The following is a 14,189-nucleotide window of genomic DNA, read 5'->3' on the forward strand; positions in this document are numbered from 1 at the left end:
CTTCTCTTCTTGCTTAGTTTCCATCCATTGCTTCTTGTCCTGCCCTCAGGTGTTTTGGAGACTAGCTTGACCCCCTCTTCTCTGTGGCAGCCCCTCAAATACTGGAAGACTTCTATCCTGTCTTCCCTGGTCCTTCTCTTCACTAGACTAGCCATGCCCAGTTCCAGCAACCGTACATTCATACATTTTAGCCTCCAGTCCCCTAATCATCCTTGTTGCTCTTCTCTGCACTCTTTCTAGAATCTCAACATCTTTTTTACATTGTGGTAACCAAAGCTGGATGCAATATTCCAAGTGTGGCCTTATAAAGTGGTATTAACAATTTAAAGGAAAAAGTTAAAAGGAAAATCTTAGTAAAGATAATAACTGTTCACTTACCAATGAATTCTTTATGACTTCACTCTTATAAAATTCTATTAAGAAAAAAGAAAAGAAATTAAAAGGAAGTTAGGGATCACATTGCACAGATTCCCAAGGCTATCGAGCCGGGAGAGCAAAACAGCAATTGATAATTAAAATCAACTGGAAGTCCTAGAGATGCCAGGATATGCAAACAATGATTGTCATAAAATATTATCCTTGGATTACATGGAAACCAAGCCTGTGAGAACCCATACCCATTGAACTCTTGTTATCAGTAAAAGCCAGCTTTCTTTGATCCAAGTATATATAAACATGGCTGTCTCCTTGATTTGTGGGTGTGGGTGTTCCAGCATAACTCTGGAACACCTTGAGCAATTTCAAACTTGGTACACAGATGACTTACTCTCTGGAAAAAAATACTCCGGGGGTAAGACACCCCTAACATTCCTTGAGGTGTGTGTTCTGTTAAGATACAGCCTGTTGTGCCTTAAAATGGCTTCTACTGTACAGCATGGTGGAATTGGGCATCCCTCCTGAGCTCTGTTCGCTGGCAGAGGGTTTCAGGAAGTCGTTGCAGCCAAAAACGGAGCTTGGGAGCCTGTTTTCGCGGGCAGAGCACTCAGGCCGCCACAGGTGCCCCCAACACGAGTGACGTTGAACTGACCACTCCCACCCTGGCCACATCCACCCCAGTCCTTTGAGGTCAAACACAACCCTGATGTGCCCCTCAATGAGTTTGACACCCGTGCCTTAGACAAACTGAGGAGATGGTGATGGAAATCAATGAAACAGATATCTCTTTACCTTTACATATATTTATGTTGTCGCACAAGTGAAGAGTGAAATAGGTATCCAGGAGGCGATAACCGTTCCTATTGACAATATTCCGGGCTGCGATGTTACGCAAATGACGGAGGCGACGCTGGAAAAGAAAACGTTAACAAATATTAAGCAGTGTTCGCTATTTAACAAATGCTATATTGTTTAACATGGAACGCTGGGTAAGAATTGCTCATGTTTGTTTTGAGGTATTTTTATTCTTTATAAAACTTTCTCACCGGCTCAGGGTTGACTCAGCCTTCCATCCTTCCGAGGTGGGTAAAATGAGGACCCAGATTGTTGGGGGCAATATGCTGACTCTCTGTAAACCGCTTAGAGAGGCCTGAAAGGCCTATGAAGCGGTATATAAGTCTACTGCTATTGCTATTGCTATTGCTTTGTTCTCAAGGGCCCAGCCTCCTATTGCCTCTCTGTCACAGCCTTTCGAATAAAAATCCTGCGTGTGTTCCTTAAGCACCCAGATGTAGAAAGCAAAATAAATTCTCTCGTTATGTGTAGCTTCAGTTAAAAATGTACAGAGTCCTCCTATACTCCTTGCAAACAGCTGGTCATTTGCATTTTTTTTAAGAGAGTCGCTGAGGCCACTTGGAGGTTTGTCTGTGTCCTCAAGGTCCCCTGAGTGGTGCAAATGGGTGTGGAGGCATCTTGGAACTGCTGAAACATCCTGCAGAAAGCACAGCTCCACAACACAATCCTTTCAGGAGCTCCAAGAAGGCTGCACATACCTATCTGCACCACTCGGGTGATCCTGAGGACACAGATAATCCTCCAAGTGGCCTCAACGACCCTCTAAAAGGATGCAAATGACCAGCTGCCTGCAAGGAGAATCAATCCTCAATTCTCCCACCATCCAGTCAGAGCTGAAGAAGTTTCTTGGGTGAGAAGCGAAACTTCTTCAAAAGGAAAAAGCAAGAAAGTTCATTTCCCTCCTGAAAAAAAGCACCAGAAAGGGGATGAGGAGGGAAAGGAAGAAAGGGTAAAGAAGAGAAAGTTCCAGTTTCCTCCTGAAAAAAAAAACACCTTTGGGACATTGAAAAACAGAAATGTTTCAGCAGAAAGCAAGCAGTACGTAGGAGTGTTTCACCAATTTCGGCAACCTCCTGCAACTTCTTCGGTTAAACACACTTACAAACAAACCACACTATGACCAGTGCCAATTAAAATTATCTCTTCCTATCCACTTCATTCTGAACGAGAAAATCACATTACAATCTCAACGGCTATTGACTATCAACATGGTTTAAACCCATTAACAAGAACTACAAAACAGCATTCCAGGAAGAAAGCAAGAGATAAAAACCATCTGGAGAAAGACATTCAGTTTTCCTAAACTATTCAAAGACTGTTGTTTTTAAAAAAAAAGAAAGAAAAGTTGAGCTTATAAACTAGAATGCTTGGCTTCCTACTTTTCAATGAACAGCAATAACTCTTTCAGCAACTTAGTGTTAGATGAAATTTTAATTCCCCTTGACTACTTCTACATTTTACTCATAATTTGTTTTACTCAATTTGCAACACAAGTTGCAAGTAGCCATCTATACGGAAAGAAGCATGGACTTCTTTACCACGTCATCGGGTTTTCTTTTTCATTAATGAGTCACATTTGGTAAGAAATACGATGGTAGATAAATAAATAAACCTAAGGATTTACAACTTTCCATTTATTCTTTTATTAAAAGTATTAAATGAGACTATACAAAAAAAAGCAGGCCTTTTCCAAATACACATCATTCTCTGCATAAAAACTTGAATATGTCACTACCAAAAGGAAAATATTAATAGGTAATTATTCTGTCTTGTTTTAATAAATCTTATTAATTTCCGAGCTGTAGTGGCGCCAAATGCAGTATTGCAGGCGTAACTCTGCCCACTGCCAGATCCTGACTGGCTCAAGGTTGACTTCCATCCTTCCGAGGTCAGTAAAATGAGGACGCAGATTGTTGGGGGCAAGATGCTGACTTTGTAAACTGCTTAGAGAGGACTGGAAAGCGGTATATAAATCGGCTATTGCTGTGACTAATATCCTTTCACTGGAAACTTGAGTCAATAGAGAATCATATCCTCTTTTTCTTCCCGGGAACTCTTCTTCTCACGAAGGAAATAATAAGAGGCTGCTTTGAAACTCTTCCCTTACCATTTCCTGGCATATCAAATTTCCTTTTCCCCCATATCAGTTTACAGGGCCAGAGCAGGGCACTGACAGGCTCATGTGCCAGTCAAACACTGCAGCAAGAATTCTGTTGTACCCAACTTCCTGAACATTCACAAAAATCAATTGGACCACTGTAGCAAGATCTCCGTGTGGCTGCCCTTGAAGAGCATTTTCTGCTGCTCCAGAACACAGTAGGTTCCAGTAGGTACAAGCATTTCGTGATGTACTGAGCAGCATCATGCTTTGAGAATTGTCCTAGCTACCAATTGGGTGTGATTCAAAGTTCTGCTTATCGAGTGAAAGCCCTTCATAGAACGCAGGGCCTGGATATCTGCCTTCCGGATAACATCAAATAAGGTGGGTTCCATCTGTGTCCCCCAATTCAGGGACTGCATCTTTAGGGGCCATGGAAAGGCAGCAATAGTCCTTGAGACTTATATACCGGTTCACAGTCCTTTTCAGCCCTAAGTGGTTTACAATGTCATCCTCTTGCCCCCAACAAACGGGATCCTCATTTTAATCACCTTGGAAGGATGGAAGGCCGAGTCAACCTTAGCTGGTCAGGATCGAACTGTTGACAGTCAGTGCCTTTTCAATCACCGCTTCCTCCTAGTCTAGAAGTTGAGTCGTGACCACTGGACTCTTTTCCTTGTTGGTTTCAAACGTTTCGCTGCTTATCCAAGTAGCTTCTTCAGTCCTTTGGGGGAGCATTTTCCTGGACATCTTCTCCTCTCTCTTAGAAAGTCAGAGCTGGCTGTTCCAAAAGATCTCAGGAGCTGGAATAGGTTGGCTTCTCTAAGTTGCCTGATGTTTGGTTGGGTGGTTGTGTGTTCCTAGTCCTATATATGTCACTTCCTAAATTACATGGATTGTTACTTTTTTGTGTTTGTGTTCTTCTGGGGATACAGAATTAGGGGAATATATGACATTCAGAGCTGATTGTGATTTAAATGGTTTATAAGCCCTGGAAACTCTTGAATAAATACATGTATATTCTGGATCTTAAATAAGACACCTCAAAATGCCAAAAGTACCTAAAAACCCTTCCCTAGGCTTCATTCATTACCAAATTTTGTTAAGATTCATTTAATTTTTTACATGACACTTTTAAAGTATGTTTTAGTATTTTTGTATTGCTTTTCATTTTTTGTAAGCCATTTAGAGTCCTGCATTTGAGATACATAGCCCCCTATCTCAAATGCATGAATTTGAGTGGCTATACAAATCAAACTTTAAAAAAATAACTACATTGGAAGCTAACATATTACAAAATTAATATTGCCCTCATAGTATTTTCTAGAGCAGTGATAACTAACCTTTGTCCTCACGTGCCGAAAGGGACAGTGTGTTCACATGTGCCCATACCCATAATGCAATGCAGGCATCACACACACACACACACACACACCGCCCCACCCCCCCCACCCCCGCACATGCACGCACAACCCTTCCGCGCCCCCCATTTTGGGCCTAGCAGGCCTCCCTGAAGGCTCCTGGGACCAAAAATGGGGCATGGGGGCGCCCCCACACTCCCCCCACCCACTCACGCACAACCCCCCCGCCCCCGCACATGCACGGCAGAGACCCAAAAATCACCTTGCCAGCGGGAGGCGCGCGTGCATGCGCAGTGGAGCTGAGCTGGGGCAACAGCCCATGTGCCCGCAGAAAGGGCTCCACATGCCACTTATGGAACGCGTGCCATAGGTCCACCATCACAGTTCTAGAGTGTTTTCGGGTTCTTACGGTGCCTCAGGAATCTCCAGGGCACTGCAAGAATGAAGCCTCCAGCTTTGGGGGGCGATTTGGCCACCTGTTTCAAAAAATAAACTGCAGTAATAAAGAATTTCTGAGAGGCTACGGCAGCCACAGATAGTTGCGTGAATAAAATCTGGAGAAATCTTTGCTGTACCTAAAACACAGCGGATAGCAATAGCAGTTAGACTTATATACCGCTTCATAGGGCTTTCAGCCCTCTCTAAGCGGTTTACAGAGTCAGCATATCGCCCCCACAGTCTGGGTCCTCATTTCACCCACCTCGGAAGGTTGGAAGGCTGAGTCAACCTTGAGCAGGTGAGATTAGAACCGCTGAACTGCAGATAACAGTCAGCTGAAGTGGCCTGCAGTACTGCACCCTAACCACTGCGCCACCTCGGCAGTAGAATTGAAATAACATCCCCATGAAAGAGGTGTTCCTTTATTTCTAAATAAAAATGCATCTGCTGACTGAACACCAACAATCAGCAAAGCAACTTCAAAGAGATCAACTGATGGCAGTGTGACTACTCTCAATGTTAAGCTTGTGTTGTTACTCAAATACTATTCAAAGGAATGTACTAAGAATATAGCTCTGTTCTACTCAGTAGCCTATTCACAGTCAAACGGGGAAATAACTCCCATGGAGTATTAAGCTCATTAAGAACCTTAGGAGTTGAAAAAGTTGCTAAGCGTAAAATTTTAATAGACAAGACTTGCACAGAACAAAGTGCAATAAACATTCGCTTTCAACACTTCGCTCTCTTTAAATTATTGTAACAGTTTGTTTGTGCAATTGTTCTGCAGGGAAGGAAAAATGAAAAACCAAAAATATAACACAGTATAGCCATAGGAAAAAAGGCCTTCTTCCAGCATGCAAATTAAATTTCCCCAGTTAATAGAAACTTCTTCTGAAACAATACTGTGATTTAGTATAGTTCAATCACTCACATGCTCAACTATTTTTAACACTTAAGGAGATTAATGGAAATTAGCTTCATTTCAGCAAATGCCGTTGGGCTCCTCCTACCATTCTCAGGACATTAGAAACACAACTACATCACATTAATGCCAACAAGGTATAGCAAATGACAATTCCAATAATTAAGCATAAAGATGGAATCCATTATACCCAGAGGACACCAAACTGGGTATGTTCTGCTAAAGACCACCCAAAGAATTTTTATTTTTTATCCAAGTTTTTAAAATTGTCAGGGCATATTATTCGAACAGCTATTCAAGAACAGAAACACAGGCCATAGCTACTAAAGCTGTTGCAAATGAAGGCAATCTCGAATGAACTTGTGACTTTCACCTCAAATAATTACTGAGGATAAAAACTAGAAACTACAGCATCCCTGAAAGAGAGATAAATTAAAAAGAGAGAGAAGTAACCTACGTTAGCCAAGGTGGCGCAGTGGTTAAATGCAGCACTGCAGGCTACTGCTAGATCAGCAGGTCAGCGGTTCAAATCTCACCGGCTCAGGGTTGACTCAGCCTTCCATCCTTCCGAGGTGGGTAAAATGAGGACCCAGATTGTTGGGGGCAATATGCTGACTCTCTGTAAACCGCTTAGAGAGGCCTGAAAGGCCTATGAAGCGGTATATAAGTCTACTGCTATTGCTATTGCTACGTTCCCAACTTGCAATTCAGTAGAAGTAATTTGTGCTGTCTGAGCTTGGGGATTTGCCTGCAGGCATTTCATCACCTGAGTAGGTAACATCATCAGTGCTGGTGAGTGGTATATTTGCTCTCAGATTGTATAAAGTAGTTTTAAAGTAGTGGGAGTGTGGTTTTCCTCCCTGGTAGATCTTAGTTTATCAAAACCATACCCCAACCAACCCTGGCAAGGCAAGCTACTGTATATGAACAGGCAGCAAACACCACACTCCCTAAACACTGATGATGTTACCTAGTCAGGTGATAAAATGCTTGCAAGCACAACCCCAAGCTTAGAGACTACATGGCTCTGCCACAAGTAAGCCTGAGCTAGGAAGATTCTCTTCTATTGGTATCAGTACAAATAAATGTGTAATTATCCAGCTATGTTATGTGAGAGTTGTCTCCACTTCACTAAACTTTACACACTTTACACAGAAAAGATAATTTAGGTCAACTCTACAGTGGGGGCCTTTTGCAGCAGTTAAAACTCAAAAATCTCACCTCTGCAAACGTAATGCCAAATTAATAACATGGGGCAAAGTAGAAGCCTATCAAGGAAACTTGACACTTTCTTTTCCTCTTGCTTATGTGGCTGTAACCTCAAGGAAAGGGATTATAGCAAATTTATTCAGCTACTTCAACCAGTATTATCTGCCCTGGGATTAGCTAAGAGAGTAAAATCTAAGAACAAGCTTACCCTTCCCAGCCCCCGTTTTGATTCAGAGTGCCAAGAAGTTATGAAATAATTGGCTGGGCACTTCAAATGTAATGAAGAATCAGCTTCACATTCCACCCGAAGAATTTCTCTTCTGAAAAATCTGCTAGGAATTAAGAAAACAGGACTTTTCCAGGACTTCTTGAAATGCTTATAAAGAACATGATCACAAGCTAAGAATGTTTGGTGCTTGATAGCTTCGTATCTAATCACCAGGTCCTTTTCACTCACTTTTCTTTTGCTAGAAAAAGTGTAAGAGGATCACTTCCAGGGGTGAAATTCAGCAGGTTCTGACAGACCCTGGAGAACCGGTAGCGGAAATTTTGAGTAGTTCAGAGAATTGGCATATGCCACCTCTGGCTGGCCCCAGAGTGGGAATGGAGGTTTTGCAGTATCCTTCCCCTGCCACGCCCACTAAGCCACGCCCACCAAGCCACACCACACCCACCAAGTCATGCCCACAGAACCTATAGTAAAAAAAATTGAATTTCACCACCGATCACTTTAGAATATTATTAGCAATAGGAGGAGCTAAATTGGCTCTAGAGCTCAAAACCAATTGCTCCCAATTTCAAACTTGTCTAACAAGTCTGCTAAAGCCCAACTTTTGTTATAAACACCGTTCGGTATTAATTCCTTTCTCTGGAATTTCTTGTACATTTTACTTTTCTGCTAATGGCCAGCGTGTAAAATAACTGCACCTTCCCATGTTGTGTTTCCGCATTGTTGTGCCTCTCCTCCACTCCCTTTGAAGGAAGAAATACCTTTTTTAAAACATTTGGCTGCTTTACTTTGTTTTCTGGTGGATGTAAGGTTTGCAAAACACAGGGGTCTCCTTTGTTTTGCTTTGCTCCCACACACCTGTTGCAGCTTTATTGGCAACTCCACTGGGCTGATGATGAGGAGAAGGCTCAAAGGGAGGAGAGGAAGACAGCGCAGGGGCCTGCAATTTTTCTACACAGCCTGCTCTTCCACGCATTTATACTGCCCGTCTAGAAAAATGCACAATCTAAAATGTTCTATTAGCAGACTAATCATCCACGTTAGTGCACAGCCTTTGACTTACAAACACAATTGAGCCCGAAATCTCTGCTACTAAGGGAGACGGTTAAGCAAATTTTGTCCCATTTTACAACCTTTCTCCCCACAGTCGCTAAGTGAATCACCAAAGTTGCTAAGTTAGTTAACACGGTTGTTAAAGGAATCTGGTTTCCCCGTTGACTTTGCTGATCAGAAAGTTGCAAAAGAGGGTCGCGTGACCCCAGGACACTGCAATCGTCATAACAATGAATCGGTTGCCAAGCATCTGAATTTTGAACACAGGAATGTTGCAATGGTCGTAAGTGTGAAAAATTGTCATTCGTCACTGTTGTAAGTCAAGGATTACCTGTCTAGCTAAGCAACTCTGTGATCCATTGGGTCATCCTTTGGGAGAGAGACAATGTAGTCTGACATTACCAGAATGGACACTAAATATTAGGCTGACTATGTATGTATGTATGTATGTATGTATGTATGTATGTATGTACGTACGTACGTACACACACACACACACACATATATATATATATTTACACCAATGCTGGATCGTCATATGGTCACCCCAGAAGAGCATATATCATAAATAGAAAAATAATAATTGGCAAACAAACATCAGTAAGTTAATATTTACTTAAGGTAAATAGATAAACAGAATGACCACAGGTGGGCAAAAAAGCACTGAGAGCGGGTATAACTTCCAACTTCCCGCTGGCTTCCCCAGTGACTCTGCTTGTAGGAAGCCAGAACATTCAAAATCACAATCATGTGACTGCGGGGACACTGCAGTAGCCACTACTTTCAATTTCAATTGCACAGGAGTACAGGTAGTGCTTGACTACCTGTACTCCTGTTTGTTTAGTGACTGTTTGAAGTGACCATTTTTCATACTTACAATCATTATAGCATTCCCATGGTCACATGATGAAATTTTATTTTGCATTTTGATATTTTACACATTCTTTAAGATAGCAAATTTTAGGGGTCTTTATTCAAAAATTGTTTGGGCATAAGGTACTGTCTGAGATATCTTGAGAATATAAACAGACAAACCCAATGAAAATTTTAGTAGTTATAGATAAAGAAGCATTGTACTATACTAAGCACTTATTTAACTGACTGAATCAATTCATAACACATTCTGGCAGATGATCAGACACTCTGTTTTTTGACCATGCTCTTATATTACAATTTCTAGCAGAAAAAATATCATGCAAGCCAGGTCTTGTATTCCACACTGCCTCTACTGATTTCCAATCTGCATTCAAGCTCATCTCCAGAACAAAGCTGTAAGGGTAATGCAAAAATACTGCTTCTATAAGCAGATGTAAGGCAAATACCAACAGGATTAAAATGAGCTTTTTTAGCCTCTTGTTCTGAGGAAACACTTGAAAGTAATTGTGCTAAAATCAAGATCCTAATTTCTACTTATCTCAGCTTAATAAATGCCTGGCGATTAAATGGTCAGACATTAGGCATGTTAAAATGTTTAAATGCTTGGAATACATTTTCCATAGCTCTACCAAATGTAGACCACATAATTATTATACAGCTTACATGCACAATACTAGCAAGAGAAATGTAATCTCTCCCACTTGACCCAAAGGCAAAGCATACACAAGCAATATAATTATAGTTGGCTAAGGAACTTATTAAAAATGATATTCTAGAATGTCAACAGATGTATAAATCAAATACCAACAACAGACACCGCTTTAGTGTGGCTCATCTTATCATTTTGAACATTCATTATTTGACCAAAGAAATGTAGTGGGAGGAGTAAGCAGAAGCAGCATGTATTTCAAAGGAATCTATAAAAAAAACTTTTGTCTGGGGCTCTGTCAAGATCATATCAGTCCTTGCTCTTCTGCAAAGAGTTCCGTTCCTAAGGACTATATATATTCCAAAGGACCCCTCGTGTACCTAAAATGGCACGAAGGAGGCAGGTTGGTCTAAATCAGAGGTGGGGAAAATACGGTCCCTTTATGACTTGTGGACTTCCTCCACAACTGTGGGTTTCAACTCACAAGTCAGCTGTGAGTTGAAACCCACAGTTTTGGAGGAAGTAATAAAAATAATAAAAGGGCCATAGTTCCTCACCCTGCTCTAAATAAAGTTTAGAGCATAAACTTATGCGTTCTTAGTGTTCTCTGGGCTTCGATGTTTTCCTGCAGATTTTGTTGCCAGGCTATGGAACATCAACTGTGCATGAACGAATAATGAAACTTCTGTAGGAAAACAACCAAAAGCCCAGAGAACACTAAGAACCCAAAAGTGTAAGTAGGCATGTTAATCGTCCTTATAAAAACCGCAATGCTGTTTCTTCAAAGAGATAATCTTGACCATGGGCTATGATCATGTGATGACTGTGCTCTAACAACCCAGAAGCTTGGAAAGCCATTTGAAACAGTCTGCCCTATCTAGGATCCTTCTGAGTTCTCAAACTCCTTTTTCAGGCCAGCAAACTATCAATTAAGAGCACTGACATCGGCATGTTTTAATTCCTTCCGAATAGCCATTCTTTAGGGTGGAATTATAGAAAATATTTCATATAACGTAAGACTGTGCACTTTAAGAGAAAGCCGACTGAATCAATTGTCCCTGTTCTGTTGCATTGCACCTTTTATAAGAAAGTCATTTATTTCATAAAGACATAATTAGGGGAAGGACTGTCCCAAAGGTGCTTTTTTCAAGAGGCAACTGGACTTTCTTGTTTTTTCTTTTGAAGACGTTTCACTTCTCATCCAAGAATCTTCTTCAGCTCTGACGGGAAAGTGGGGAATGGAAGGATTTATATTCCTTGCAGAAAGCTGGTCATTTGACTCCTTTTAAAAGGTCATGAATTAGGGAAAGGAATTCCACACATTCACTGGTCCTGTGTTATAGGGCAGCATCAAGTCCCAAAAATAATAGCAGAGCTACTTTGATATACATCAGTCCAGGAGTTAAGGTGCTGGCCTAAGGAACCAGAAGGCGGTGAGTTCTAGTCCCACCAAGGAAGCCCATTGGGTGACTTTGGTCTAATCACTAACAGACAGGAAGTTCTAGTTCCACATTAGGCGTAAAACCCACTGGGTGACTTTGGCCCAATCACCAGGAGACTGAGAGTTCTAGTCCTGCCTTGGCATGAAAGCCTGCTGAGTGACTTTGGGCCAATCACCAGGAGTCTGTGAGTTCTAGTCCTGCCTTGGCATGAAAGCCTGCTGAGTGACTTTGGGCCAATCACCAGGAGTCTGTGAGTTCTAGTCCTGCCTTGGCATGAAAGCCTGCTGAGTGACTTTGGGCCAATCACCAGGAGTCTATGAGTTCTAGTCCTGCCTTAGGCATGAAAGCCAGCTGGGTGACTTTGGGCCAATCACCAGGAGTCTGTGAGTTCTAGTTCTGCCTTGGCATGAAAGCCTGCTGAGTGACTTTGGGCCAATCACCAGGAGTTTTTGAGTTCTAGTCCTGCCTTGGCATGAAAGCTGCTGAGTGACTTTGGGCCAATCACCAGGAGTCTGTGAGTTCTAGTTCTGCCTTAGGCATGAAAGCCTGCTGAGTGACTTTGGGCCAATCACCAGGAGTCTGTGAGTTCTAGTTCTGCCTTAGGCATGAAAGCCTGCTGAGTGACTTTGAGCCAATCACAAGGAATCTGTGAGTTCTAGTTCTGCCTTAGGCATGAAAGCCAGCTGGGTGACTTTGGGCCAATCACCAGGAGTCTGTGAGTTCTAGTTCTGCCTTAGGTATGAAAGCCAGCTGGGTGACTTTGGTCCAATCACGAGGAGATGGTGAGTTCTATCTCTGCAATAGGCATAAAACACTAGGTGACTTTGGGCCAATTCCAGGTGATGATGAGTTCTAGTTCTGCCTTAGGCATGAAAGCCAGCTGGGTGACTTTGGGCCAATCACTGGGGGCCTGTGAGTTCTAGTCCTGCCTTGGCATGAAAGCCAGCTGAGTGACTTTGGGCCAATCACCAGGAGTCTATGAGTTCTAGTTCTGCCTTAGGCATGAAAGCCTGCTGAGTGACTTTGAGCCAATCACAAGGAGTCTGTGAGTTCTAGTTCTGCCTTAGGTATGAAAGCCAGCTGGGTGACTTTGGTCCAATTACCGGGGGCCTGTGAGTTCTAGTTCTGCCTTAGGCAGGAAAGCCAGCTGGGTGACTTTGGTCCAATCCCCAGGAGATGGTGAGTTCTATCTCTGCAATAGGCATAAAACACTAGGTGACTTTGGGCCAATCACCAGGTGATGGTGAGTTCTAGTTCTGCCATAGGCACGAAAGCCAGCTGGGTGACTTTGGACCACTCACTCACTCTCACCCTAACCCACCTCACAGGGTTTTTGTGATGAGCGCGCGATTCCAGACACCCGGAAGCAGGACGGGAGCTGGAAGTGAGGCGGCGAGGAGCGCGCCCGCACGCGCGTGGAATCGAGGGAGCGAGGCCCCCCTCCCCTCCCCAGGCCCCGCCCCCCTCTCACGTGCTCGCTCCCGCGGCTCGTTAACCCTTTCCCTCCCGGGCCCGCAGCAAAAACACCGACCGACCTGCTGAGACGGCAGCTCCACATGCATGGAGCGGGAGGTGGGACCCGGCGGGGGCAGGACGGCAGCACTTTGGCTCATGCTGACGGCGACCCGGCGGCGGCCCGGAGGGCTCGGAAGCAGGAGAGGCCTTGGCGCATGCGCATTGAGCCCGCTCCTGCCGCTGCCGGTGGAGGATTTGGAAGAGTTAAGGGTGATGACGAGGCCTCCGAAAGGACCCGGCGGCCGCCCCCGGGGCTTCTTTGAAAGCCTCCAGCTCGCTTTTTCCGGGACCGGCGAAACGACTCCAGAGCCTCCCGCGCTTCTCCGCGAAGCCCTGTTATTTCCAATACGGCTGAAGCGACTAGAAGACGGAGCGACGGAGACACGCCGCCCGCTGATTGGCTCCTCGGGGAGGAAGGCGGGCTTCCTCCTTGCGGCAATGCGGACGCATTGGTCCCTAAGCACGTCGGTCTAACCAACGTCTCCGTCTTTCTGAGGCGCTTCGTTACGTCTGCGTGTGTATTTGGAAACACCGCCTCTATGGACAGCGAACGCGCATCTCGCCCCTCATTGGTCGGCGGGCTCCTTACAAGCGGCGGGCCTAAAGGGATACTATATAAGACGTCCTTCGCGATTGGACGGAGCTTTATAGTGATGGACAGACGGATGGAACTAGGTGAAGGGTGGGAAGCCGAGGACAGGGGGTCACGTGGTCTTGTTTTGTCAAGTGACGTTCGGAGGGAGGGGAGCGCATCTCCATAGCAACAGATGAAGGAGGCCGGGCCCGGCCTGTCTAGAGGGATGCTGTATTACCCATCATGCATTGCGTCGCCCGTTTGCAAAAAAAAAACGGGAATTAAAATGTTTGTGGCTTTTCTGCAAGCCGCCACAAAGAACTTTTGTTAATGGCATAAATGCACAATGAATAAAGTTGGACTCTGTTGGCAGTGGCTTCTGTTTATTTTTATAGCTCAATATAAGAACAAAATGTTCATGATACCATGAAAGAAAAGAAAATTAAAAAAAAAAAACAGTTTAAATCAGGGATAATTATATCACAATTGATCCTCACAGCCCTTTAAAATAATTCAAATAATAACTAGCTAACCGTTTCAGTTATAATTTCAGAGATATTCCCTTGTGGGGAAGTAATGTCCATCTGGGTTCA

At 43.6% G+C, this 14,189-nt stretch overlaps 1 protein-coding gene across 1 annotated transcript in view; it reads right to left on the reverse strand.

The window, feature by feature from the left end:
• Positions 1-13,928, reverse strand: part of LOC116523647 (UV radiation resistance-associated protein-like) — a gene marked incomplete at its 3' end in the record, with an annotated part of 54,306 nt that extends 40,378 nt beyond the window's left edge. Inside the window, exons 1-3 of the mRNA XM_032238776.1 lie at positions 13,043-13,928; positions 1,168-1,285; positions 379-413 (exon numbers count right to left, since the gene is read on the reverse strand). Coding sequence (XP_032094667.1) covers positions 379-413; positions 1,168-1,285; positions 13,043-13,120 — 231 coding nt within the window. The remainder of the gene's footprint in view (positions 1-378; positions 414-1,167; positions 1,286-13,042) is intronic.
• Between the last annotated feature and the right edge of the window lie 261 nt (positions 13,929-14,189).

This window comes from Thamnophis elegans, unplaced genomic scaffold (genome assembly GCF_009769535.1).
Source record: "Thamnophis elegans isolate rThaEle1 unplaced genomic scaffold, rThaEle1.pri scaffold_7_arrow_ctg1, whole genome shotgun sequence".
Lineage (NCBI taxonomy): Eukaryota > Metazoa > Chordata > Lepidosauria > Squamata > Colubridae > Thamnophis > Thamnophis elegans.